This window comes from Bubalus kerabau, chromosome 10 (assembly GCF_029407905.1).
Source record: "Bubalus kerabau isolate K-KA32 ecotype Philippines breed swamp buffalo chromosome 10, PCC_UOA_SB_1v2, whole genome shotgun sequence".
NCBI lineage: Eukaryota > Metazoa > Chordata > Mammalia > Artiodactyla > Bovidae > Bubalus > Bubalus kerabau.
Genome location: NC_073633.1, coordinates 42,410,810 through 42,438,525, shown reverse-complemented (window position 1 = coordinate 42,438,525; position 27,716 = coordinate 42,410,810). Strand labels below are relative to the sequence as shown.

Genomic DNA, 27,716 nt, shown 5'->3' with positions numbered 1-27,716 from the left:
GAAGGGATGCTTCACCTGCAGGTTCTGGAGCCCTGCCAGAAGTTTCTGGAGAAGAGAGTTGACTCAGCCTCCGGAGGAAGAGGAGAAGATGCTGGGCTGAGGGAGTGACCTGGAGGTGGGGCCCGGGCTCCCTATAGAATCATTGCTCCTTGAGGCTGGCAGGTTCACAGTCAGTCCCATCCCATTGGAGCAGTCGCTGCCAGCCAGCCAGGGAGCTGGCATCTTGGCTGGGCCTGGAGTGGAGCCAAAGTGTCGGCATGGAGAGATTGACACCTAGGGGACCACCTGGCCATCCTCACCAGGTAATAACGCCACCGAGCCTATTGGCATCACTCAGGGCAGGGCTTGGAGCCAGGGTGCCTCTAAAGAGCCTGACACAGCTGAAACCAAGGTGATTCTGGTCTCTGGGGAGGGGCTGGGTCCCAGACCTGGCATCTCTGCCTAGGCAGAGGATGAAGGAGGAAGGCAGAAGGTGAGGGAATCTGTGTTTAGGGATAATGAGTGGGTGGGATGGGTGATTAACAGCCATAGAAGTAAGCCCAAGGAGACCCGAGTCCACCATGATCGACCAGGCAGCAGCCCCTTAGAGCCCCACCCCTTCCTTCCTCCGAAGGCTCACACACCACATCAGAGAACACACTGGCTGTGTGTCACAGAAGGAGACCCCACCAGGTCCGCAGCCTACTACTGCAGGCAGCGGGCTTCCTGGATCCGGCCAGAACCCAGGAACCACCTGTGCATCTCAGGAGATATGCTAAATCCCCACCCTCAAATTATTTGCCAGGCCCGAGAGCTATGAGGCTGCAACCAGGCCAAAGAGGCCTACAAACTGCTTGCTCTCACCCTGCTAGGTGCTTTCCCTCAATCTTTGCCACAGACCCAGGTCAGAAGGACTGGCTCCTCAGGTCTCCCTTGCTGCCCCAGAAAGTGGCCATGAAGGATGCCAAGATCACTGTCCAGGGGCATTTATCTCATTCAAGAGCTGGCCAGGCTTCTGGAGCTTGGCCCTGAGATCCAGACCTGAGTTGCAGCTAGGTAAGCAGCTCTAGCCTGATGCTCCTGAAGATTTGTTTGGAGCAGGCCAGGCACCAGGGACTCCTGGACAAGACAGAGGGACACCTGCCGTCCCAGCCCATGTCAGCCTGAGATCTGGAGGACCCTTCCCAAGCCAGACATTAGTGGAAATGCCCTGATGTGGGCTAAGGGGGACTCATGGCTGCAGGAGCAGGAAGGTGGAGGGGCTGGGCTCCAATAGGAGCCTGAGCCCCAGGACCCAGCAGTGGAAGTGTCTGAAGCATCCCCTTTCCTCCTCATCTCCCTGGAGAAGGCTGGACATCCTTTTCTTCCACCCTTGCCTTCTCTGGGCCCAGCCCAGTGGGCAAAACTGGCTCATAGGCCCTGGGAGCCTACCAACACACCTGGGAAGCATCTTATTTGACAGTCCTGGGATTGGCTGAATCCCCAAGGCCTTCAAGTTGGCTCCAGGGGCAGGCAAGCCTCAGCGGCTGCCCCACCCCACCTCTTACCTGGTGGAAGGGGAAACTGGGGCCTGCCTTGGCAGCAGAAGTGTGGCTGGTGGGGCAGGCTGGGGCATCCAGGACTTGCTATGGGATGGGCCAATTGTGTGGTTCTGGAGCAACATCCCAGCCTGATTCAGAAGGTTCAGGGCTGGAATCTGTGGCTGCAGCTCCCACTCCAGGTCTCTCCAGCCTCCCATAGGCAGGTTACTGGGTGCCAGCAGGGAGAAAAGGTGGCCTGCTCATTTGTCTCTCCCAGCTGAAGACCTCATTGTCATAGGTCCTCTGGACCCCGGTCTGGGGACTCCAGCGCCCCTCAGTCTCCCTTGAGCAGGGCCAGCACTGAGCCATGGAGGAGGCCCTGGGGTCACCGTGCAGGGGGAGAGAGGGTGTCTAGGACTCTCAAAAAGGAGGCACTCCCAGGATGCTACAGGAAGCTGGGCTGGGGGACCCTACAGGAGACCCTCCACGAACGTCCATTGTCAGTCTTTAGTGAACAAAGTAGTCCAGGAGGGAGGGTCTTTAAACAAGGAAGGTGAAGCCCCAGAACCCTTGAGAGAAAAGACTTCTATTAGTTAACATGTTAGTTGGCTCAATAACCCTATTTGTCTAAAACAAATCTATGAAATTCTAACATTTAGATATCCACAGGGTAGAGGGAGAAATCTGGATGGTTTTACAAAGATGCAAAGTCCTAAGAACCTTCTTATGGATTGTGAGCTCTGGCCCTGAAGGCCTGGGTTTGAATCCAAACTATGTCACTTGCTTACCAGGGGCTTCCCCTGTAGCTTGGTCGGTAAAGAAACTGCCTGCAGAACAGGAGACCCAGGTTCAATCCCTGGGTCATGAAGATCCCCTGGAGAAGGAAATGGCAACCCACTCCAGTATTCTTGCCTAGAGAACCCCATGGACAGAGGAGCCTGGTGAGCTACCTACGGTCCATGGGGTTGCAAGAGTCAGACACGACTTAGTGACAAAATCACCATGTCACTTACCATCTCTGTGACCTAGGGCAAGTCAACCTTGCTGAGTCTCAATCCTCTCATCTGTGAAATGAGAGAACTAGCTTACAAACTGTTGGGACAATAAACTGAGTTTGAATATGTAGTATGCTTAGTATAGCACCTAGAAACATAAACATAACAAGTACTTAATAAATAGTAATAGTAATAAGAACAATTGTCTAGAAACTGCTTACTTTTTTGCTAAGCATTCTACAGGCCTTAACACATTGAGCCTGAAAAGACTGTGTCAGGTTGATACTGTTATTAGTCTCACTACAATGACGAAACAGAGGCACCGGGGAGTTTAGTGACTTGTCCTGGGTCACACAGCAATCAAGCAATTTAGATCCAGACAATCTAGCTGGACACCTGCCTTGACCAATCTGTTCTCCGACCCCAGCAATGACCAGTCATTGTAGTGGCGGTCACAGCCCATCCTCCAGATGCTATATTAGTGACTCTCTTAGAGGTGAAAAGAATGGAGTTTCACCCTAGGAAAGAGATCCTCTGGGGAATGGTGGGCTTTCTGAGGTTGAGAGGTTCTCAGTGACCAGAGAGGAAAATGGGCAGCAACATCCAAATTGCGCAGGGTGGCTGTCTGGAAAGCAAGCAATTGGGATGCTTCTTAGTAGCCCCAAGTGGCTTTAGAGCAGCCCACAGGCTGTGGCCCTGAGAAGTGGGGGGCCTGGGGCTGCCTCTGCCTCTCCCCAGCATGGAGTGGGCTTTGGAGCACAACTCCTCACAGGAACCAAGGTTCCAGCCTGCACCTTCTCTGTGGTGGATGGCGATGGAATTGGTGTGGGGAGGAAATGGAGCCAGGTGCCTAAAAAGTCACTAAATCACTGTCAATTACAACCTCTGGCTTATGGCCTGTGGGTGTCACTGCTGCCACTAATCCCCAAGAAGGGAGAAACCAGTCTATCTTGCTGGGAGGGTCACGTGTGCTCTGCCAGAGAGCTGACTAGGGTGACAAAGACATTCAGCCAGAAGCCACAGGACAGGGAGAATTGAGGACCAAGGGGCACAAGCCTGATTGACTTTGCTGTGGCCCATTGTCCTTTAAGCCTCTCTGTGGGGCATGGAGAGCCTGTTCTGTGGACGCTGAGTCAGCCTTGGGCAGGGAGCACCCATGCAGGGCAGAGACGATTCCTGTCAGGAGCCAAGACTGTCGGATCACATGCACAGAAGCGGGACTGGCGGTGGGAGGGTACAGCACAGGAAAGAGCTTTGGTTTCATCACAGCGCTGTCTCCTGACCCTGCAAGCACAGTGTCCCCTCTGCCTCAGATGGCAGGGTCTTATCATAAGAAATGTGTGCAGGGTGCCCAGGAAAAACTACCCAGAGGGGCCTCAGGAAGAACAGAAACCTGGTGGCCCCCTAAATGCCAGCAGTGTCAAGGACCTCAGCGGTAGGGGTTTGAGGATACGCACCCCCCCCCCACCCTGTCCCTGGGCAGGACTCAGCCACACCCCACCTGCCCTCTGCTTTTCTTCCTGCCACCTACTTCTGCTCATCTTCTTGGTCCCTCAGAGCTTCTGCCCTTTCAGTTTCTTTTCCCATCTCATTAGGCTTGTCTGTGGGCTGATATGGCCTCACCATCATCTTAATTGGAACAGGAACTGGCAACCCACTCCAGCATTCGTGTCTGGAGAATTTCATGAACAGAAGAGCCTGGCGGGCTAAGGTCCATGGGGTCACAAACAGTCAGACACAACCGAGCGACTAACACACGTCGTCTTAATACATTTTGCCCCCTGCACACAGTTAACAGCCTGATGCTCTTGGAATTTCCCAATTCACATCCAAGAAAGGGTTTGTACCTGAGGCCATGAGGGAGCACTGGGCTCCTGGGGCTCAGCCTCCTGGAGTCACATGCCCACTTCCTTTCCAGAGGGCTGGGGGGACAGTGGGCAGCTGGGTCACATGCTTCACCAAGGGGCTGCCCTCCTGGGAGCTCTGGGGATGGCTGACCCCAAACTGACATGTCCAGTAAGGTGGGCATCCCCTGGCCCTTCGTTTCTTGCACTCTTCCCTATACTGTGCAATCCTGCCCCTGAAGGGAAGGGTTCCCACAAATTCTACCCCCTTTGAGGTCTGCCATTCTCTGACAGCCACAGCCCCAAGGGCTGCTAAGTCACTTCATTTGTGTCTGACTCTGTGCAAGTCCATAGACGGCAGCCCACCAAGCTCCCCTGTCCCTGGGATTCTCCAGGCAAGAACACTGGAGTGGGTTGCCATTTCCTTCTCCAATGCATGAAAGTGAAAAGTGAAAGTGAAGTCACGGGCAGTGGTAGGCCAAGGCTGTTTGGCCCTGCAATGCCTGGCAGCATCAGTAAGCATCTCAGGTACTGATCAGTGGGGCTCGTGCCTGAGCAGGAGGGACTCAGTGGTCTGTTTCTCTCCAGAGGGAGGCCTCTACCTGCTGGCGGCTCACCGTGAAGGTCCTGGAGGCACGGGGCCTGGGCTGGGCTGACCTGTGTGAGTAACTGTGAACTGGGCTCTAGGGAGGTGGGGTTGACTGGGTCCTAAGGGAAAGACCCAGGCAAGTGCCTAGAGGCTGGGCTGGGCTGGGCTGCCCAGAGTGGCTGCAGGGATCTTGGGAGGAACCTGGTGAGGCTCCTGGAGAGTGATGTGAGGAATTCTGTCTCACAACGGCTCCCTTGATGTTGGCAGTGAGCGAGGCAGACCCCTATGTGGTCCTACAGATGCCAACCACACCTGGAACGAAGTTTAAGACCAAAACAGTTACCAACTCCAGTCATCCTGTGTGGAACGAGACCTTCACTTTCCTGATCCAGGGTCAGGTCAAGGTAAAGGTCAGAGTATCCTTGGCCACCCACCTGAGGACAGGTTGTACCACATACACGAATATTTTGGGGTGGAGCACACCTTTCTGTGGGGCTCAGGCAGAGACCCTGGGGAATGGGGTGTCTGTGCGCTCCAGCCTGGATGTGCTGTATGCGAGAGGATATGTGAACGGCAGGGTGATGGTCCTCCCGAAGCCAGTGTGTGGAGTGGAGGCATAAGAGCCCTCCTGACTGGGTTGTTTGAGGTTAAATGAGATCACACATGGAAGACTCCCAGTAAGTGCCTGGGACCTACTGTGCCTTAGGGAACCAGCAAAGCAGGCATGGAACTGGGATGGGGGAAACTCTTTAAAGAATTTAATTTCTTATAAAAACAAAAATTAACAGGGCTAAGTTAAGAACTTTGCTGATTTCCTTTAACCACTTTCAGGCTTTACCTATATTTTTATTTTGAAGTAAAAAGCGTGGAGGCATAATAATCTTTTCTTGCCCTCGGCATCGAGTGAGGGCTCAACAGTTGTGAGCCACACTATGAGTTAATAATGTGCTAAGTTGCTGTTCTCGGGTCCCTAGAATGTTTTGGAGCTGACCCTCTATGATGAGGACACAGTCACGCAGGATGACGCCTGGTTCAAGGTTCTCTATGATGTCTCTGAAGTCCTCCCTGGCAGGCTGCTCCGGAAGACCTTCTCCCTGCGCGCCCAGGTGGGTGGGGGTCCCTACCGGCCCCACCTCTCAGCTCCAGGCTGAGGAGGTTGCGTAGTTTCTCCTGTCTATTGGGATGCTGCCAGGCCCTTCCCGGAGATTTTTGCATTTTAATAGGAAAGGAGAGGCTTAACTTGACTATTATCAGCTGAATCATTTAATGAAGGATTCTAGTCTTCTACAGGGAAGGAAGGATTCTAGTCTTCTATAGGGAAGGAAGGTTTGGGATGATGTGAAAACTTCCTCATGTGCCACAAACACAGCTGGGTCTGCCCAGCTCGTCAGGGGGTGCAGGCTCATCACTCCTGCTCACTGCTCTGACCCTCCCAAGGCCTGCGTGATGGTCTGTGCTCCTTCTGCAGCAGGCAAAGCCTGGAGGCGTGGAAAGCAGAGTTCTGGGGTTGGTCCCCCTTGAGAGGAAGATGAAAAGGACCCTTGGCATCTTCAAGCCTCTTTAGGCTTGTGTCCCTCGTCTTCCCCTTCAGCCTTGCCAGCTGTGGAACCTGAGCAGGTAGCCCATTTTTCCCTAAGACTCAATTTCCTCATCTGTAAAATGGGAGCTGTTGTAACACCATGCCTCCCTTGGAGGCAGCTTGAGATGATGACACGATACACATAAAGGAGCTGTGCCAACTCCAAAGACACGTGGGCATGTTGGCAACTGGTTCATCTTTAATTCCAGGGACCGGAGGAGCTGGACGTGGAGTTCCTGATTGAGAAAATGTGAGTGCTACCACCCAGCCCAGGGAGTGTCTCAGGACAAGGCTGTCCTGAGGAAAATATCCTCGATTCAGATCTTCCCATTGGTCTTTCCAGTCTAGATGTGTTGTTCCTCATCTCCCACCCCTGCCAGTCAGGGTGGGGGGACCCTATTAGAGAAATGAAATGAGGAAGGCTGTATTTTCTCTGCCTCACTCTCCTCCTCCCTCCCCGCCTTTAGCGCTTCAGAAGCATCTCCCCACACCCTGAAGAATCATATCCAGGACTCCTTGTCACTCAAGGAGGCCCCATCCGGGTGCAGCCTGAGGTGGGAGGGGGACGTCACTGCAGGAAGCCTTGGCCTTTGCAAGGCCGCACTCTGGATGGTTTGATTTTTCCAGGTCAGACCGCCCGGAAAACCTCATCACCAACAACGTGCTTGTGGTAACCACCTTCCCCACACCTGTGTGGGAACAGGAAGCAAGGAGGCTGAGGGAGGGACCCCAGAACAGACACCAGGGTAGAGGTGGAGGGTAGGGGTTGGGGGTGGGCCAGAAGGGGTGAGGCGAGGACAGGACTTTGCAGTAAGACTGCCTGGCCTTCCTGCTGGGTGGTCACCTGGGGCTGCAGGGCTTGGAGGGGCTTAAAGGGCACTTGAAGAGAGGGGAGGCCGAGGCTCTGCTAAGAGGAGTTCTGAGGGAGCTTTCAGGGAATTTTAGGCCGATGGTGTTTAGTCATGTGTAATGAGTTCATAGTTATTAGCCCTGAAGGTGGCAAGGAGGACTGGCAGGCCAGGCCAGGCTCAGGCTGTGAAAATTCAGGTAACAAGCCTCAGAGAGCCTTTCCAGTGTGGCGTGCTTCCAAGCTGGGAGCCCTGAGATAGAGTCAGGGGTCAACCAGCTCCTCCCTGGGACCGTGGAGGGTCCTAGTCAGCTCTCCTAAAATACAGCACGCTCACAGAGCTGCAGTGGACAGGAATGGGGTGGTGAGTGATGATTAGAAACTTTCTACTCAAAGCAAAGCTCCCAACAGGCAATACAGCCCTGACCTGGGAGCCAGGCCAGGCCTTGCCTGTGGTGAGTCAGGCCACTGGAGTTCAGAATTGAAGTGGGCACCCACCCTCGGGGTCCTACGAGTGTCTGTTTGATGGGCTAGTATTACTTTTTCAAATACCCTGTAAAGAGCCACACCTGAGGCAGCTGTCTTTCATCTGAGGTGATGGAGCCCAGTGACATGCTGTCAATATAGCAGTTCTACAAGAGAGGCCAGTGGGCTGTGGGCTCCAGCTGGCAGGCATTACAGAGAGAACGCAGCAGACTCCCTTGGCAAGGCAGTCAACTGGAGGACAGTCAGGAGACGTTTCAGTGGCTAAAATGTTAAGGTTTTGTTTCTCTGACCCAGTCCATCATCCTGTGGACTGGCAGGTTGCATAATACTATTTGGGAGCAGTTATAATAGAATGCCTCCTCCAGGTTGAGTCTGCGGAGAAAGAGAAGAAAGAACTGGGCCTGAGGGCTGGGGGCACTTTCAGAGATGTCAGAAGTTTGGCAAACGCAGGAGGCTGGGTGGAGATGGGGCTTTCCTGGCTGCTCCGGGACCAGAGGTAGGGTGAGAGGTCTCTGCATCCGGTTCCACTTCTGGTTCTGGATGCAGTGGATTTGGGATAGTTGGGCTCAGGGGGTGAGGTTGAGGGGACCTCAGCTTCCCCTGCAGAGTCCCCTGTCCACAATGTGGTCTGCCCCAGGCCCGAGAGCTGTCACACCTGGATGTCCATGTTGTCAGCACAGCTGTGGCTACAGGTGAGACAAGGTCTGGCCTCCACCTGGAATGTAGGGGGTGGATGGGGGTGGCTGGGGAACCTGCAGAGCAGGAGGTTTCCCACACAGCACAAGGGCAACGGGGCTCCTCTGGGCATTAGAGTCGTCCCCTGAACAGAAGGTGGGAGTCCCATGGGGGTTTTGGGCAGAGCTCTTTCCAGAATGCTGTTCGCCCTGGTCCAGCCACTTGGCCTCCCCATATCTGGGGCAGTACTGCTGGTTTCCTGGATCCTAGTTGGGGTTCTGGGTTTTTGTTTCCTTGTGCTAGTCTGTCCTCTCTCTCCCTAGATCAGGATGAGCTGGAGCTGGTGCTGAAGGGCTCATATGAGGACACGCAGACATCTGCCCTGGGCACAGCCTCTGCCTTCTGCTTCCACTATATGGCAGCCCAAGAGGCTGAGCTGAGTGTGTGCCTGAGGGTAGGTCTTGGCTCTGGAGCTACCTTCCAACCCCAGCCTTGGGCCAGCTCCAGCTGCTGCAGGCCTCTTTCTGGCCATCCCCCTGCCAAGGTCAGGCCCCTGTGGCCTTATCAGCCTCCCCCAGTTAGGCACTATGCCCTTGGCACACAAGGAGGATGGCCAACGACCTAGGTTGGGCATGGGGGCTGTGCCATGTCAGTCTTTGTTTAAAGTCTTTAATGGCTCCTCCAACAATGCTCTTAGAATAAAATCCCATGTCTGTGTCCACAGGCCCTGCATAACCTGGCCCCTACACACCTCTGCGGACTCGTTTTCTTCCATGTGTCCCTCATTCATGATGCTCCAGCCATGTTTGTCTCTTCTTGTTTTTCCAGCACCCCAAGTGCTTTCCCTGTCCCCCCTGTGTCTCTTTCCAAGGCTGTCTACTCCTCTTCTTCCTCGTCTACTTCCTCCTCCTCCTGCTCACTTAGATCTCAGCTCAAACAGCACCTCTCCAGAGGCCCTCCTTGATCCTCCCATCTTAACTAGACTTCACATAGCTCTTTGGTTACTCTGTCACATCACACTGCTTATTTCCTTTACGATACTTAGTAACATCAGTTTGTTACCTGTTCCTTTGTAGATTCATGCATATGATTCAGTTAGAATAATAAATAACTCTTAGCCATTGATATACTAAAAAATATAAGCTATTATAATTATTATTGATTGAATAATAATTGAAGTATGGTTGGTTTACAATATTGTGCTAGTTTCAGGTATGTAGCAAAATAATTCGTTAGCTGTTATTTGTGCAATTATAATTACAATAATTATAAATATTGTAATTATTTTTCTATTATCGGAGTGGGGCTTATATCTGTCTGGATCACTGTCTAGATACACAGTAAGGATTTGTTGAGTAAATGAATGAATGAACAAAGTTTTCTTCCAGAGCTCTATAAGCAGTGGCTGGAACTCAGGCCACCCAGCTGGGCACCTCACTGTGCCCCTGAGGTCCTTGGCCATGGGGAAGGAGGTGACCATTGACGTGCCTGCTACAAACGTAAGTGGCCTCGGCTAGATGGGAAGTGTCAGTGAGAACAAAGACGGGGGAGCCAAAGCCCCCAGGGGGTACCCACTCTCCCCTCAGGGTCTAGAACAATCTGAGTAGGGTCTCTTGCTCTGATTTCAGGCCCCAGGAGTGAAGCTGCAGCTCAAAGCTGAGAGCTGGTAAGGGCCATTCACATACGTGGAAGACCGGGGTAGTCACAGGGAGTCGGGGAGAGTGGTATAAAGAATAGCCTTGGGAGTTGGGAGCAGGGAGTTTATTCGGCAGTCACTGTGGGCTTCACCAACCAGTGGCTGAGCTATGCAGGTGCCCCCTGACCCTTGACTCCTATACCGCCCCAGCCCTGAGGAGCTGGCTGTACGTCTGGGCTTTGATCTGAGTGTGGAGGAAAGAGACTTCCTGAGCAGGAGGAAGCAGGTGGTGGCCAAGGCCCTGAAGCAGGTCTTGCAGCTGGATGGAGACCTGCAGGAAGATGAGGTTTGTGGGGTAGAGGGACGTGGGTGCAGATAACTTGTACTGGCCCTAAGGGACTTCCTGACTGCTATGCCCTCTCCAGATACTTGAGTCACAGAGACTGGGGGATGGCCATGTGAGGGAGAGATATTGGGCGTGGGGAAGCTGTCTTTGGGGACACTCTCTTTGGGGACCTGTCCAGGGCTGAGAGCTATTACTTGTTGGGGAGAAGCAGGTGCTGGCTCTAATCCTGAACACTTTAGGCCCTGCCCACTAGGTCCCATCCCTGGGGGCAGGGGGCCACTCCACCCCTGTCCTTGTTAACCCAACCTGTGTCTGTGTGCAACCCAGGTCCCTGTAATAGGCATCATGGCCACAGGAGGAGGCGCCCGGGCCATGACCTCTCTCTATGGCCAACTGTTGGCCTTGCAGAAGCTAGGCCTTCTGGACTGTGTGACCTACTTCAGTGGCATCTCAGGCTCTACATGGTGAGGGCCCTGGGGACTTGGAAGAGCAGAGATGATCAGGCTCCAGGGGGATATGGAGAGGACATCAATGGGACCCTTTTTGTGGGGAAGCCAAGTGGTATGGGCTGATGGGTGCCAAATGGCTTTCTCAAAAGGGAGGAAATAGACAATCAGAGGTCCTGCCATGAGTGAGCAATGGCAGGACATCCATTCCATGCTACTGAATATGCGTAGGTTGGCTGATCTGGAAAGAGCTGGCTTTGAGTTTCTGCAACACTACTTACTGACTAAGTGACTCTGAGCAACTTATTTCCTCTGATTCTCAGTTGACTCATATCCGAAATGGGGGTAATAATAGCACAAACACCATAGGATTAGAGTGGGACAGCCCAAGTTGAAGCACTTAACATATCTGACACATATCAGGAACTCCTAATTGGTAGCTCTTTTTCCTTTAATGGTTGTTACCTCATTTTATCCTCACAACACTCTATGCTGTAGTCTTCCTTATTGTCCCTATTGTTGTTCAGTAGGTCAGTCATGTCCAACTATTTGGACTCCATGAACTGCAGCATGCCAGGCTCCCTGTCCTTCACTATGTCCCAGAGTTTGCTCAAACTCGTGTCCATTGAGTCCGTGATGCCATCCAACCATCCCATCCTCTGTCATCTCCTCCTCCTCCTGCCTTCAACCTTTCCCAGCATCAGGGTCTTTTCTAATGAGTCGGCTCTTCGAATCAGGTGGCCAAAGTATTGAAACTTCATCTTCAGCATCAGTCCTTCCAATGAATATTCAGGGTTGATTTCCTTTAGGACTGACTGGTTTGATCTCCTTGCTGTCCAAGGGACTCTCAAGAGTCTTCTCCAGCACCACATTTTGAAGGCATCAATTCTTCAGCGCTCAGCCTTTTTTATCATCCAGCTCTCACAACCCTATAGTATAGATGATAAAATGTAGGTCACAAGATGTTATTTTACCTAAAGGTAGCATTGCCTCCTGATACCCCACTCTGAGAAGTGAGACTTCTCACTGTTGGAGAGTCATTCCTTTGAGTCTTATTGAAATGTGACTTTAAGGAGTAAAAGATGAGTAAACTCCTCAGAGGAGTTTAGGTGACAGCTGTTGACAAGCAGTGTCTTAAAGGCTTCAGGACAGACATATAAAGAAAGGAGCAGGGCCTATAGCTGTGCTGCCCAATACAGCAGCCACCAGCTACACGTGGTTACTGATCACATGAAATGTGGCTAGTCCAAATTGAGATGTGTTATAAAATGTGCAGCGAGTTTTGAAAAACAGTTTGAAAAAATATAAATTTATATTAATTTAAATATTGATTACATGCTGTAATGATAATGTTTAGATACTGAATTAAATGAAATATACTGTTAAAATTAATTTTTTCAGGTCTCTTTTTACTTTTTAAAACTGTGGTCACTAGGAAAATGTAAATTACATATGTGGCTCACACTCTATATTGGACAGTGCCAACCAAGGAGAGAAAACCCTGAGACAGCTCCCAGACCGGCAGGGTTTGGTGGCAGGAACCACATGTTGGGAGAAGTCAGAGAATGGAAATTGGAGTTGCAGCAACCATGCTGAGCCTCAGTCTCCTACCGTAATGATCCTTTGTTTTCTCAGGACAATGGCCCATCTGTATGGGGACCCTGAGTGGTCGCAGAAGGACCTCAAGGGACCCATCAGTCATGTCCGGGAGCACCTGGCCAAGAGTAAGCTGGAGACCTTCTCTCCCGAGTGCCTGGCGACCTACCACCGGGAGCTGGAGCAGCGGGCTGAGCAGGGCCGCACCACGACTTTTGTGGACCTGTGGGGTCTGGTGCTGGAGTTGATGCTGCACGGTCAGGTAGGGCACCTGTGCATGTGAGGGGGAGGGTGTGTGCACTGGTGGGGCAGGGGCAGCCCTGCAGCTAGCTGAGGCCCATGTGCCTTTCCTGTTGGGAAAGAAAGGCCAGTACATTGTTGAAGGATATGGGAACAGCCATACCTCTGTACCCCAGTGTCTGCCAACTCTGGAATGCTGACTTTTTGAGTCAGGTTAGTCTTCAATTAATTACCATGAAACAGAAATTTCTGGATCTTCCAAGAGCTCGGGACCAGTTAGTGCCAAAGTCATTAAGCATTGTGTTTGAGTCAGTGAGATTTTTGGAACAGCTTTTTATTTATACTGTAATATGAAATGTATTCTTCTTCACTTCATGGTAGTGTTAAAAGCATACACTGTGGGGCCAGATTTCCTAGATTCTAATTCTAGGGCCTCTTACTAGCTATGTTTCCTTAGGCAAGTTACTTGACCTCTCTGTGCCTCAGTTTTCTCATATGTACAATGAGAATGAGAATAGTACTTACCTTACAGGGTGGTTCTGAGCACTATTGTTGCCTTGGCATAGGGTAAGCATTCAGTTCAGTTCAGTTCAGTCGCTCAGTTGTGTCCAACTCCTTGCGACCCCATGAATTGCAGCACGCCAGGCTGTAAGCACGGAGAAGGCAATGGCACCCCACTCCAGTACTCTTGCTTGGAAAATCCCATGGATGGAGGAGCCTGGTAGACTGCAGTCCATGGGGTCGCGAAGAGTTGGACATGACTGAGCGACTTCACTTTCACTTTTCACTTTCATGCATTGGAGAAGGAAATGGCACCCCACTCCAGTGTTCTCGCCTGGAGAATCCCAGGGACGTGGGAGCCTGGTGGGCTGCCATCTATGGGGTCGCTCAGAGTTGGACACGACTGAAGCGACTTAGCAGCAGCAGCAGGCTGTAAGCATTGCTGCTGCGAAGTTGCTTCAGTCGTGTCCGACTCTGTGCGACCCCATAGACAGCAGCCCACCAGGCTCCGCCATCCCTGGGATTCTCCAGGCAAGAACACTGGAATGGGTTGCCATTTCCTTCTCCAATGCATGAAAGTGAAAAGTGAAAGTGAAGTCGCTCAGTCATGTCCAACTCTTCGCGACCCCATGGACTGCAGTCTACCAGGCTCCTCCATCCATGGGATTTTCCTGGCAAGAGTACTGGAGTGGGGTGCCATTGCCTTCTCCGGTAAGCATTAAGTGTCAGCAAATCTATTTCTTTACTGTGATCCTAACACCATTAAGACAAAACTGAGCATATAAAAATTTTTTATACCTTGCTTCTTTAAAAAAAGAAAAAGAAAAGCTTAGTAAGTCAACTTCTGGATCTTATATTAACTGATACAATGATTAAAATCAGGATTCTTTTTTTTTCTCCAAAAAAATATTGTGAAATTGTTTTTTTGTTGTTTTACCCCTTATAGTTTCTTTTAAAGCTTTTGAAGTGACTAAAACACAAAAAGTATTTTAATATGTGTAACAAAAAAGTACTATCAAATATATTAGCAGGGGAAAGATTCTTACCTTTCTTATCTTTGGATATCAAGCATTTGACCAAAAATGATTATTATGGTCCAAAGGACCATAAAAGGACCAAAAAGTGAATTTGTTTTCAATTTTTTCTTTAAATTTTTGTTCTTGTTGGCAAGCAAAATGCTATTTGGAAATTACCAACCGTTCTTATTTTTTATTAGTTAAAATATTTATTATAAAATCCTAATAAGTGTTTTTTACAATAATTTTCAGACCTAAGAAAATACATAAAGCATAAAGAATAATATAAGGAATATGCAGGATCTCACTAATCAGCCTAAGACATGAAATGTTACAGAAAAAGCCAAAGCTCCCTGTGGACCCCCCTCCAGCCCCATTTCCCTCCCACCCCCAGAGTGAACCACCATCCTGAATTTATTATCACATACATATCTGTAACCTGTATACTTTATATTATACATAACATACATCTTACAAACGTTTATACTTTCTTAGATCCACCTTTATTACATATACTTATATTAAAATATATATATCCTTAAGGAAAATGTAATATTAATTTCACAATGGTTTTATACAAGTCTTGTACCCATGTGTTCAAGATTCTCTAAGCCTTGAAAATACATACCCAGTAGTGGAAGTGTTAGGCCATTGGGTAGTGTATCTTCAACTTTTCTAAGCTATTGCCAAATTGTTCTCCAAAAGGGTGGTGTTAATTCACATTCTCACTACCAGTGTATTATAGTTTCTTTTTCTCTACATGATCTTCACACTTTTAAATGTTTGTCCATTTTATGGGCATGAAAGGAAATTTTATTGTAGCTTTCCATTTCTTTGACTTTTAATAAGGCAACATTTTCATTTGTCATTGGAGCTTGCTCTTGCATTGATTATCTACTCAAATCCTTTTCTATTTAATGCACCTTTTAAATATTATTTTATAGGAATTCCTTATAAATTCAGGATATTAATCATTATCAGTCCTAATAGACTTTGATGCAGAGTTTCAATATAGTCCAATGTGTCATTCTTTTCCTTTATGGTTTGTACTTTTAGAGCTTCCCTGAGAAATCTTTTCCTCCCCTAAAGTTATGAAATATCTTTCTGTATATTCTTACATGAGTTTTATATCTTTCTTTTTCACAGTTAGGGCTTTAATCTACCCAGAATTTATCTTCAGGTATTATGTGAGTAGGAATTCGGTGTTGTTTTTTTCCACATGGATAGCAGACTTCCCCAGTATCACGTGTTATCCCCACTGATCTACATTGCTGCGTCTGTCATGTGTCAGCATGAAGCTACAGTAACTCACACATTCGTGGGACTTTTCCTGAGCACTTTATTCCATTCTGAAGTGAAGTGAAGTCGCTCAGTTGTGTCCAACTCTTTGCGACCCCATGGACTGTAACCTACCAGGCTCCATCCATGGGATTTTCCAGGCAAGAATACTGGAGTGGGTTGCCATTTCCTTCTCCAGAGGATCTTCCTGACCCAGGGATCGAACCCGGGTCTCCCACATTGCAGGCAGACGCTTTACCATCTGAGCCAACAGGGAAGCCCCTTATTCCATTCTAATGGGACTCAATCTTGATCCTGGTGCCAATCCTGCACTGGTTTAGTAACTACCTTTGTGATAAATGTCAGTTTCTGATTGGGCAAATTTATCCCCACCTTGGATCTCAGAATTATCTTGGCTACTTTTGGTGCTTTGCCTTTCTATATACATAATAGCCAGCTCAGTCTCGTGATATATATTGTTGGGATTTTTGTTGAAATGGCATGGAACTTATAAAATCAACATAATTACTTGAAACATTTTTATTTTATTACCATATCCTATGTACTCTTTGGCTCTACTGTTTAAGCTCATGTTTGGTTTTGAGGGTGCAGTGTTTTATTAACTGCCTTTTCTGTCTGGTGTCAACAATTAATTACTATAGGTAGGGAAAGCTTGTTTTAACAGCTCGCTTTTTGAGGTACTAGAAAGTGAAGTTTGATCCTAGGCTATAAAGAAGACATATTTAATTACCATTTGATCCTCCAGAAATGACTTAATGCATGGTTTTATGTAGTTTGTAGTCATTTTTAAAAAGACAAACTTAAGTAGTCTTTTTATTATTGCTCACAAGAATAAAAATCCTTGTGGTGTTATTGAATGACAGTGCACCCCTTAGAATGAGCACCCATGCAGTTTTGAAAATTTTGTCCCAGTATGAGTGCTTTTTGAATATTTTCTTCTTTTCCTTAGTCATCATGCTTTATCTCTTAAAGCTCACCTTGATTGTGTGCTTTTTAAAGTAATTCTTTTTTAATTATTTTATTTGTACTTATGTATCTTTATCTGTGACTGCGCTGGGTCTTCATTGCTTTGTGCAGGCTTTCTCTAGGTGTGGCGAGGGGGGCTTCTCTTTGTTGCAGGGCATGGGCTTCTCATTGCAGTGGCTTCTCTTGTCTCCGAGCACATGCTCTAGATGCGCGGGCTTCAGTAGTTGCGGCCCTAGAGCTCATGGGCTTCAGTCAGAGGGCTGTGGGGATAGGGAAGCTCATGGGGTGTGCTGAGGCTTTGTCCTCGGTGCAAGAGCAGGACTCCTCGTTGATTGGGCTGGGCTAGATACACACCTGGCTGATCATCAGAATCACCTGGGAAGATTTACAAAAGCCAAATTCCTAAGTGGCTTCTGCTGATTCTCAGAAGAGACCCAGTAATCTGTATTTCTCACACATTCTGAGTAAATCTGATGATAGAGGTAGATACAACAGGGTGGGAACCTCTTAGGTGTAGCTGCTGAGGACAACCTTCAGCCTTACAGCTCTGAAAGCCTGAGAGATGGTGTGTTCATGGTACATGTACCAATCCACAAGAAACAGCCCAGGGCTTGTGGTGGCAGGATCCTTCCCCAGGTGGGGCTCCAGGCAGCCACCACCAACACCCTTGCTGAGGCTTGAGATGAGTCATATTTGCATCTTGGTCTGGGATAGAGGGAGACCCTTCTGTACTGCTAGAATTCAGTGAGTCTCATTGGAGGTCTCCCCAATAGGCAAGCCACAATCCTTGCCAGAGTTCTGTTGGAGGGAAAAGTAGAAGCAGAAGGCAAGGATAAAGAGTGGGGTACAACTTGTACTGTGCAAAACAGGGACAGAGGAGGTGAGGGGAGGTGAGGATGTCAGGAGTGTGTTTGGGAGGGGCTAAAAGTTGAACTGTGTTCAGGTTTACCTAGAAGGGCCAGCCCCTGGCAAAGCTAACAATGCACACTGAAGGAGGATTCCTGAGTCCTTTGCAGAAAGCTCTGCGTGTGTGTGAGTGGGTGTGTGTGTGTCAGAGAGAGACAGAGGATCCTTGGCCCCTCCACCCTCTATCTCATAAAGATGGGCCACTGGCACCATAGGATACAGGGATGGCTGTCACTGTTGACACTGTGGTCCTTGTGATTGGCACTCTGCAGGTATGCAGCTCTCAACCTGCAAGGCCCTACATGGCAACCCTGAATGTGGGGCTGGTCAAACACAGGGGCAGGAGTGGGAATTGCATCATGTGCCCACCCATGTCACCTAGACCCCCAGGCTCTTCCCCCCAGCCTGTACCCACACCCTGTCTCCAGGGTGCTCCCAACCTCACTTTGGCCCTCATGCCTGCATTCCAGGTGGTGGATCAGAAGCTGTCAGGACAGAGAGCTGCACTGGAGCGGGGCCAGAACCCTCTGCCCCTCTACTTGAGCCTCAGTGTCAAAGAGAACAGTCTGCAGACCCTGGACTTCAAGGGTACCATTCTCAGTCCCATCCATTGCGTCCTCCAATACACACACACATGCTCATGATGCACAGATGGCCCACGTCCTGGAAGGATGGTGGTGCAGATGGGCTGATGGGTCAGGCGGCAGAGCTCTCCATCTAGGGCAAGGGCTGTGGTGGCTGAGGATGTAGACAAAAGGCTGAGTTGGGGGGGTGGGTGGGGTTCAGCTCAAGAGTCAGTCAGGCCGGCAGGAGGCTGAGGCCTGCTGGGGGGCTGTGTCTTTGGCCCTTGTCAGATCTGCCCTTCCTCCCAAGCCCATTGTCCTCTCTTTCCTGCCTCTCGCTCCTGCCCCCTCAGAGTGGGTCGAGTTCTCTCCCTACGAGGTCGGGTTCCTGAAGTATGGAGCCTTTGTCCCTCCTGAGCTCTTCGGCTCTGAGTTCTTCATGGGGCGGCTGATGAAGAGGCTCCCAGAGTCCCGGATCTGCTTTCTGGAAGGTGAGGGGTTGTCACTCTGAAGGCCCCCGACGTCCCTTGGCCAGGCCTCTCTGATCGTAACCCCTGTACCCAGGTATGGGCAGAGCCCCTAGTGAGGGCGGATATTGGGTTGTGGGGAAGGGCCTTGTGGGGGCAGCCTGTTTCCCACTCCTTCTCCATCCATACCCAAGGGTGGGGACTATTGGGGGGCAGAGTGCTGAGGCTGACTCTCTTGGGGATTTGGCCTGCAGGTATCTGGAGCAACATTTTCTCCCTGAACTTGCTGGATGCCTGGTATGACCTCACCAGCTCTGATGACACCTGGAAGCAGCACATCCGGGACAAGATCAGGGACCTGGGTAAGGAGCCTGGAGTGAGGCTGCTTCCCCTTCTGATGCTGCAGGGTCGGGATGGGAGCACAGTCAGGATCAGGCAGGGCCAGGCATTTCCAAGCCCGTCACTGGACCAACATCTATTTCTCTGGGCTCAGAGGTGTCCCCTGCCTCCTCGGGGACCTCCTCATGGCCAGAGACCTTGTGGATGCAGCCCGGAACAGCACTGGCCCAGATGTTTAAAGGCCTCTTGACAAGCCGACCACTCTACCAGCACAGCTCCAACTTCCTCCAGGGCCTCCAGATGCATAAGGACTACTATGCCCAGAAAGACTTCACCACCTGGGCAGGTAAGGGCCAATGCCATGTGTCTCCCGGTAACAAGGTTTGGCTCCCAGGTGGAGATAGACCATGGCTGGGGCTACCAGGGGTCTTGGGTCCCAGCATCCACTTCTGGGGCGTGGCTTGGAGAAGGTCTTGCCAAAGGCTCAGATGACATGCATTCAGGGACTGACACAGAGGTAAGAAGGGGATGTGGAGGCAAATGCAGGATGAAGCAGGAGAGTGGTTGGTCTGTGTTGGAGTGGCTGCCCCTGACTATTGCTGCCTCCCCCATCAGACTGCAGGCCAGACTCCTCTCCCAACCAGCTGACCCCGCAGGAGCCCCAGCTCTGCCTGGTGGATGCCGGCTACTTCATCAACACCAGCTGTCCTGCCATGTTCCGGCCAGGCCGCAGGCTGGACCTCATAATCTCCTTCGACTACTCTCTATCCTCGCCCTTTGAGGTACTGCTGGTTGTCCCATGGGAACCCCAGACCCTCTGCCCAGCCAGGCCACACTCCAGCGGAGAGCAGAGGGCCTCTGACCCAGACTTTCTATGTTGCCAAGGAGAGGGAGAGGTGACAGGCTTTGACCCACAGGCTCCTGCCAGGGTGGGAAAGGGTTGTGGAAGAGCTGGGGCCCTGGGCTCCCAGGAATGGTAGACAGAGGGTGGGGGTGGGAGGAAGCTCATCATGCCCGCCCCCAAGAGGAAGCGCTGGACAGAGGTGAGAGGAAAGCCTGGCCTGTCCACATCCATCCCCCTGGGTCTCCCCCGGGGATGATCTTCTTCTCTGCAGAAGCGGGTGGGTAGGGCTGAGAGACAGAAGCCCTACAGAGGCTTACTTGAGGCTCTGAGAGTGAATAAGCCAGAACAGCAATCCCAAATGGGGATGGGGGTGCTAGGACTGTACCCCACCTAAATATTCTAGCCAAACAATACTGCAGATCGCCTGGATCCTTCGCCTCCCTCTGAGGCACCACTTAGCTTGACTAGGCCATGAGGAGGACAAAACCAGGTTGCCCTGAGCAGTCTGTTTGGGCTGGAGCTATACTAGCATTTTCTAGAGTGCTGACATAGGATGACCCGGATGACCCGGAAGTAATCAGTGCTCTCTCTGGGTCCCCCTGCCCCACCAGGTGCTGCAGCAGACGGAGCTGAACTTCCGGGCCCGGGGGCTGCCGTTCCCCCGCGTGGAGCCCAGCCCCAAGGACCGACGCCAGCCCCGGGAGTGCCATCTCTTCTCAGACCCCGCCTGCCCCGACGCCCCTGTCGTGCTGCACTTCCCACTGGTCAACGCCTCCTTCAAGGACCACTCGGCCCCCGGTGAGGCAGCCCCACCCCTGCTTACTAACAGCCTGGCAGTCTGCTCCTCACAGGCACTGACCTGGGCTCTCCTGTGCCCCTGTGGCCAGCAGAGGGAGAGAGTCTTTTTTTTTTTTTTTTGGAGAGAGTCTTAAGCTTGTCCAACCCAGTGTGGGACATGGCAGAACCCTGGCCTGTGGTACATGCCCAGATCCCTGCAAAGTCACCGGGCTGCCCTTCTCTTTGTCATGACCCCAGGCTCAGTTGGCCTCTGCTACCCTACCCCTGGGCTCTGCTTTCTATTCTGTGGGCCAGGTGGGAGGGGCGAGAGCAGAATGTGGGAATCCCCACACTGTCACCTCCACAACTGCTACCAGTTGAAGGATTTTCTAATGGTCCCCCAGGTTGGACAGCTAGGAAAGAGAGACCCCGGTCCCCTCTCTCTTAGATTCCCCTAAGCCTGCCTAGGGTCACAGTTGGCCTCTCTATCATTCTACTGCAGCCCTTTCTGGGGTCCTTTCTGAGGGAACTGAGCCTCTACTCCAGGGTGCCTGAAATCTGAACTCTAATCACAGTCCCTCCAACCCTTGCCTCCCACCAAATGGTCAGAGTTTTATGACCTTTTGATGGGAAAGTCAAATTCTGCATTTGTACATGTTTTTGCCTTTCTATTAACAGTTCCCGCCATAATTCTGAAACTTCCAGCTTCACTCTTTTTTAAAAACATTTTTTATTTATTTGGCTGTGCCAGGTCTTAGCTGTGGCTTGTGGGATCTAGTTCTCTGACCAGGGATCAAACCCATGCCCCCAGCATTAGGAGCAAGGAATCTTAGCCACTGGAAGCCAAGGAAGTCCCCCGGATTTACTCTTTTCATTTTGTTTTTTATAATTTTTATTTATTTGTGACTGTGCTGCACAGGCTTTTCTCTAGTTGTGGCCAACAGGAGCTGCTACTCTGTAGTTGCCGTGCTCGGGCCTCTCATTGCGGTGGTTTCTTTTGCTCTGAAGCATGGGCCTTTCAGTTGGTGTGGTGCATGGGCTTAGTTACTCAAAAGCATGTGGAATCTTCCCTGACCGGGAATCGAACCCATGTCCACTACATTAGCAGGCAGATTCTTTACCACTGAGCCAGGAGGGAAGCCCCAGCTTTACTCTTAATGTGCTCAGTCTGTATCTTGGAATTCTCTTTCTTTCTCAGCAAAGAGTATTTCTTGCAAAGCAAAAACCTTTTGGTTTTCAGATGTTCATTTCCATCATGAATTCTAAGAAACCATTCACTAACCTAATGGACTTTGTTTTTCTGCTGCTTTCAACTTATCCCTGAGGCTGAGGTGGGTACCAGGGGGTGGAAGACATGCAATGCTGTGAGGAAGTGTGGGGAGCAGCGCACGCTTCATATCTCAAAATAGCATCCTGCCACTCACAGAGTTCTGGGCAGAGGACACAGGGCTGGGAGGAAAGCATGGAGCCCCTTCAGTGGGGAGCAGCTCAGCCCTGAGCCCAGCCTCCAGGAACAGTCCTGCCAGCTGTGGAGGCCCCGGTCCCTGTCCTTAACTCCCTCCCACCCCCGGGCAGGTGTCCAGCGTGGGCCTGCAGAACTCTCGGCCGGCCAGATAGATCTCACTGGGGTCACCTCGCCCTATTCCACGTTCAACATGACCTACAAGGAGGAAGACTTCGACCGCCTGGTGCAGCTCAGTGACTACAATGTACGGAGCAGCCAGGACACCATCCTGCAGGCCTTGAGGACCGTTCTGAAGCACCGGGCCCCAGAGGCCAGGCCTCCAAGGGTGCAGACTTGAGACTTCTCAGGGGCCCCGGGTTTTGAGGGCCTCACTGACCCCTCCAGTGGCCAGGGGCTCAGCCCACCTACAGTGGGCACAGCCCTTGTGGGGCTGAAGTTCCTGGGTTCTCTCAGGCCTGCATCCCATCCAGAGTTCTCCCTTACCTTCAGAGCTGGTTTCAGAGGAGCTGAAAGCAAACTCCTCACCAGGCCACTGAGAGGAACAGCTGGTCCAACCAGACATTCACAGGCAGTGCTTCTCATGCCTGAACAGCATGGATTTGAAGTGCAAGCTGGAGGTGCCAGACCAGGGTGGGGATGGCAGGGTATGGGCCCGCCTGAGGGGTGGATCTGGGTATCAGGAATCACAGTCCATCCTGACAGGCTTCTGTTACTGCCTTCATTCCTCCTTCTCCTCCTCAGTGTAAACTATTTCAAAGCACCATTACTGAGATATGATCCACATGCCATATAATTCATCCATCTAAAGTATGCATCCAATGGCTTTTACTATATACTGGGTTGGTCAAAAAGTTCATCCAAATTTTTCTATAACATCTTATGGGAAACCCCAAACAAACATTTTGGCTGCCCCAATATTAAGAAACTGCAATCAATTTTAGAACATTTTCATTAACCCCAAAGAAACCCATTACCTCTTAACTGTCAACCTCAAACCACCCCAGCTCCAGCCCTAGGCAACCTCTAATCTGTTTCCTGTTTCTTTTAGATTTGCTTAAACACTTCATATAAATGGAATCATACAATATAAATGGAATCATACAGTATGAATGGAATTATACAATATGAATCATACAGTCATACATATGTGGCCTCTCGTGTCTGTTTTCTTTCAGCAAAATATTTTCAAGATTTGTCCATGTTGTAGCAGATGTCAGAACTTCATCCCTTTTATGGTTGTACAATACTCCATTGTGTAGAAATACCACACTTTATTCATGGGTTGATGGACATTTGGATTGTTTCTGCTTTTCTGGTTATTATAAATAATGCTGCTGTGAACATTCATATACAGTTTTTTTGTGTGGACAAAGTTTTTCATTCTCCTGCATATATACCTAGGACTGAAGTTGGGTCTTATGGTAATTTTCTGTTTAATCTTTTGAGGAACGGCCAGACCATTTTCCAAAGTAGCTGCACCATTTTGCATTCCTGTCAGCATTGTATGAGGATTCTGCTTTCTTCACACCTTTGCCAACTCTTGTCATTGTCTGTCTTTTATTTGTTATTATAACTATCCTAGTGAATGTGAGGTAGTATCTTGTGTGCATTTTTGTAGTGTCAACATTAAGAATTTTTTCACATACTTTTTGGCCTTTTGTATATCTTCTTTAGAGAAATATCTATTTGGATCTTTTCCCCATTTTAATTGTTGTCTCTGTTGGATTGGAAAAATTCTTTATGTGTTCTCTCATTTGATGTAGGATTTGCAAAGTTTTTCTCTCAGTCCATGGGTTGTCTTTTCACTTTTTTGAAGATACCCTCTGAAGCACAGAAGTTTTGGATTTGGGTCATTTCCAGATTATTTTCTTTTACTGCTTGTGCTTTTGGTGTCATATTTAAAAAGCCATTGCCTAATCCAAGGTCATGAAGATTTACACCTACATTTTCTTCTAATGGTTTTATAGCTTTTGCTCTTACATTTAGGTCTCTGATCTATTTTGAGTTAACATTTGTATGTGTGAAGTTCAATTTCCATTCCTTTGCATATCCAGTGGATATCCAATTCTTCCAAAACCATTTGTTGAAAAGGCTGTTCTTTTCCCATTGTATTGTCTTGACATCTTTGTTGAAAACAAATTAGCTACAAATGTGAGGGTTTATTTCTGGATTCTGATTTCATTTTATGGATCTGTTTGTCTATCTTTATGCTGATATCATACTGCCTTGATTACTGTAGCTTTGTAGCAAGTCTTTTGTGAGTCCTATGACTTTGTTCTTCCTTTTCAAGATTGTACTGGTTATTCAGGGTCCCTTGAATTTCCATATGAATATTAGGATTAGCCTGTCAATTTGTATAAAGCAAATAGCTGAGATTTTAATGGAAGGGAAGGAGACGGCTTTTACAAGAAGAAAAGGAAGTTGGGAGGGCTTGAGTAAACAGAGTCCATGACTTTTCATTGACTAAGTCTTTTCCAGGAAAGAAAGAGTCTTTCTTCTTCCTGTTGGGCTCTCCTATTACTGGAGAGCAAGCCTGAGAGCTCCCTTGTCTGGCCTCCTGACTCTGAGGTTTCTGTTTATCAATATTTTACACTGTAAATCACCTCACACAAGCCCAAATCCTACAATAAAGCCCTCCTACTTCCCACTTACTGAGACATTCCATGGTTCCCCATAGAGTATGATCTCATTGGTTGCAACAAGTACCAATAAATTCAAATGGGTTCAATTACAGTGACGTTCCTGGGGGTGTTTGGTTGGTGGGCATCAACCAGAATTAAGCAACTTGCTCAGATCACTAAACTCAGAAGTGGCAAAGCCGGAGCTGAAACTCTGGGCTTTAAAATCAATGCCAGGCTCCTAACAGCCACACCACCCTGCATCTTTCGGCACTTACTTTGGAACTTGCTCTATTGTATTGTGAAGATTTAACTTGTCCTAAATGGATGTGAGAGTTGGGCCATAAAGAAGGCTGAGCACCAAAGGATTAATGCTTTCAAACTGTGGTGCTAGAGAAGACTTTTGAGAGTCCCTTGGACTGCAAGGAAATCAAACAAATCAATCCTAAAGGAAATTAACCCTGAATATTCATTGGAAGGACTGATGCTGAAGCTGAAGCTCCAATACTTTGGCTACCTGCTGAGAAGAGCCAACTCCTTGGAAAAGACCCTGATGCTGGGAAAGATTGAAGGCAGGAGAAGGGGGCAACAGAGAATGAGATGGTTGGATGGCATCACCAGCTCCAATGGACATGAGTTTGAGCAAACTCTGGGAGATGGTGAAGGACAGGGAGGCCTCGCATGCTGCAGTCCATGGGGTCTCAAAGAGTCGGATACGACCGAGTGACTGAACAGCAAAAGACGGGTTTGGCCCCTGGAATGGCCTGCCTGATGCGAGGCTTTGTTTGTCTGGGCACTTCAGCTGCTGGACAACCTTTAAGTGTGATTTGTGATGAGGTCTCTGGAACAGGCTGATATGAGTTCCCACCTCCAGAGGAAGTGAAGCTAAAGCTCCTGGAGGGCTTGGAGACTAAAGGTCAGCCATCTGGTCAGTAAGTGGTGGAGCCCCAGTAAACATTGGACACCAAAGCCTCAAGCGCCCTGGTTGGGAGTACTCTGGGCATATCGTTACACACTGCCCAGGAGGAGCTAATGCTATTTGTGTCTCCATGAAGAGGGGACAGTTGGAAGTTCCCGATTAGCCCCTCCCAGTCTCTGCCCTGTGGTCTCTCTCTGGCTGGTTTCAATTTGTATCCTTTCACTATAAAAAAACAAACATACAAAGTGTAGAGCTTTCCTGGGTTATGTGAGTTATCTTAGCAAATGATCAAACCTGAGGGTGGTCCTGGGCCCTCCCAAATTTGTAGCCAACTGGTCTAAAGTGAGGGTGGCTCTGGGGACCCCTGAATTTGCCACTGGTGTCTAAAGTGAGGGCAGTCTTGTGGGGGCTGCTCCCTGAGACTACATAGTGAGGTAAGCTCCTCTCCAAGTAGGGTCAGAAGGCCTGGCTGTCTGGAGGACTGTGTCCCCAACCTTGCGGTCTGGCTGATTCAGGACCTATGCTCTGGAGAGTGAGAAGGGGCACAAAGAAAAAAAAAATGTTGACACTTTACTACAAATTGGCACTTGCCAAGGGCATTGGCGGGCTTCCCAGGTGTTGCTAGTGGTAAAGAATCCACCTAAGAGATGTGGGTTCAATCCCTTGGTCGGGAAGATGCCCTGGAGGAGGGCACAGTAATCCACTCCGGTCTTCACCTGGAGAAGCCCAAGGACAAAGGAGCCTGGCAGGCTACAGTCCATAGGGTCGCACAGAGTCAGACACGACTGAAGCAACTTAGCACATATGCATGCAAGGGCATTTGTGCTCATTTCACATGCTAGCAAAGTAATGCTCAAAATCCTTCAAGCTAGGCTTCAACAGTACGTGAACCAAGAACTTCCAGATGTACAAACCGGATTAGAAAAGGCAGAGGTACCAGAGATCGAATTGATATCTGTTGGATTATAGAAAAAGCAAGGGAATTCCAGAAAAACGTCTACTGCTTTATTGACTGTGCTAAAGCCTTTGTGTGGGTCACAACAAACTGTGGAAAATTCTGAAAGAGATGGGAGTACCTGACCACCTTACTTCCCTCCTGTGAAACCTGTATGCAGGTCAAGAAGCAACAGTTAGAACCAGACATGGAACAACAGACTGGTTCAAAATTGGGAAAGGAGAATGTCAAGGCTGTATATTGTCACCTAGCTTGTTTAACTTCTACAAAGAATACACTATGCAAAATTCTGGGCTGGGTGAATCAAAAGCTGGAATCAAGATTGCTGGGAGAAATATCAACAACCTCAGATATGCAGATGATGGCGGGAAGCAAAGAGGAACTAAACAGCTTCTTGATGAGGGTGAAAGAGTGAAAAAGCTGGCTTAAAACTCAACATTCAAAATCTAAGATCATGGCATCCAGTGCCATCACTTCATGGCAAATGGATTAGGAAAAAGTGGAAACAGTGGCAGATTTTATTTTCTTAGGCTCCAAAATCACTTCAGACTGTGACTGCAGCCACGAAATTAAAAGATGCTGGCTTCTTGAAAGGAAAGCTACAATAAACCTAGATAGAGTATTAAAAAACAGAGATGTTACTTTGCCAACAAAGGTCCCTATAGTCAAAGTTGTGCTTTTTCCAATAGTAATGTACGAATGTGAGTGTTGGACCATAAAGAAGACTAAGCGTTGAAGAAGTGATGGTTTCTAATTGTGGTGCTGGAGAAGACTCTTGGAACTCCCTTGGACAGCAAGGAGATCAAACCAGTCCATCCTAAAGGAAATCAACCCTGAATATTCATTGGAAGGACTGATGCCAAAGCTGAAGCTCCAATACTTTGGCCACCTGATGCGAAGAGCTGACTCATTGGAAAAGACCTTGATGCTGGGAAAGATTGAGGGCAGGAGGACAAAGGGGTGACAGAGGATGGTTGGATGGCATCGCTGACTCAATGTACATGAGTTTGAGCAAACTCCAGGAGATAGTGAAGGACAGGGAAGCCTGGCGTGCTGCAGTCCATGGAGTTGCAAAAGAGTCAGACATGACTTAGCGACTGAACAACGATGACAAAGGGCATTTGCCATCCGCCCCTGTGAAGATTGAATCCCGTGCCACTGCAGTTATTGACCTTCAACATGCCCTGACGGGAGTCCAGGGTGGAGAATGAGGCACTCTCTACTCCAGGGAAACTAGTGGAACAGGTCTTTAGATGGTTAGATATTTTCAGGAATGGATTTCCTGATGCCAATCCTTGTATTT

The 27,716-nt window shown here is 49.4% G+C and overlaps 1 protein-coding gene across 1 annotated transcript; it reads left to right on the top strand.

The window, feature by feature from the left end:
* The first annotated feature begins 257 nt into the window (after nt 1-257).
* PLA2G4D (phospholipase A2 group IVD) lies at nt 258-24,649 on the top strand. Its single transcript, XM_055539004.1, has 21 exons — nt 258-302; nt 3,233-3,340; nt 4,927-4,999; nt 5,195-5,331; nt 5,902-6,033; nt 6,716-6,756; nt 7,134-7,176; nt 8,477-8,531; nt 8,838-8,968; nt 9,903-10,013; nt 10,143-10,180; nt 10,361-10,496; nt 10,824-10,960; nt 12,578-12,800; nt 17,937-18,054; nt 18,383-18,520; nt 18,751-18,858; nt 18,990-19,181; nt 19,451-19,617; nt 20,291-20,477; nt 22,032-24,649. The coding sequence occupies exons 1-21, from the start codon at nt 258-260 to the stop codon at nt 22,256-22,258; spliced, it is 2,547 nt and encodes an 848-aa protein (XP_055394979.1). The 3' UTR covers nt 22,259-24,649.
* Nucleotides 24,650-27,716: the final 3,067 nt, after the last annotated feature.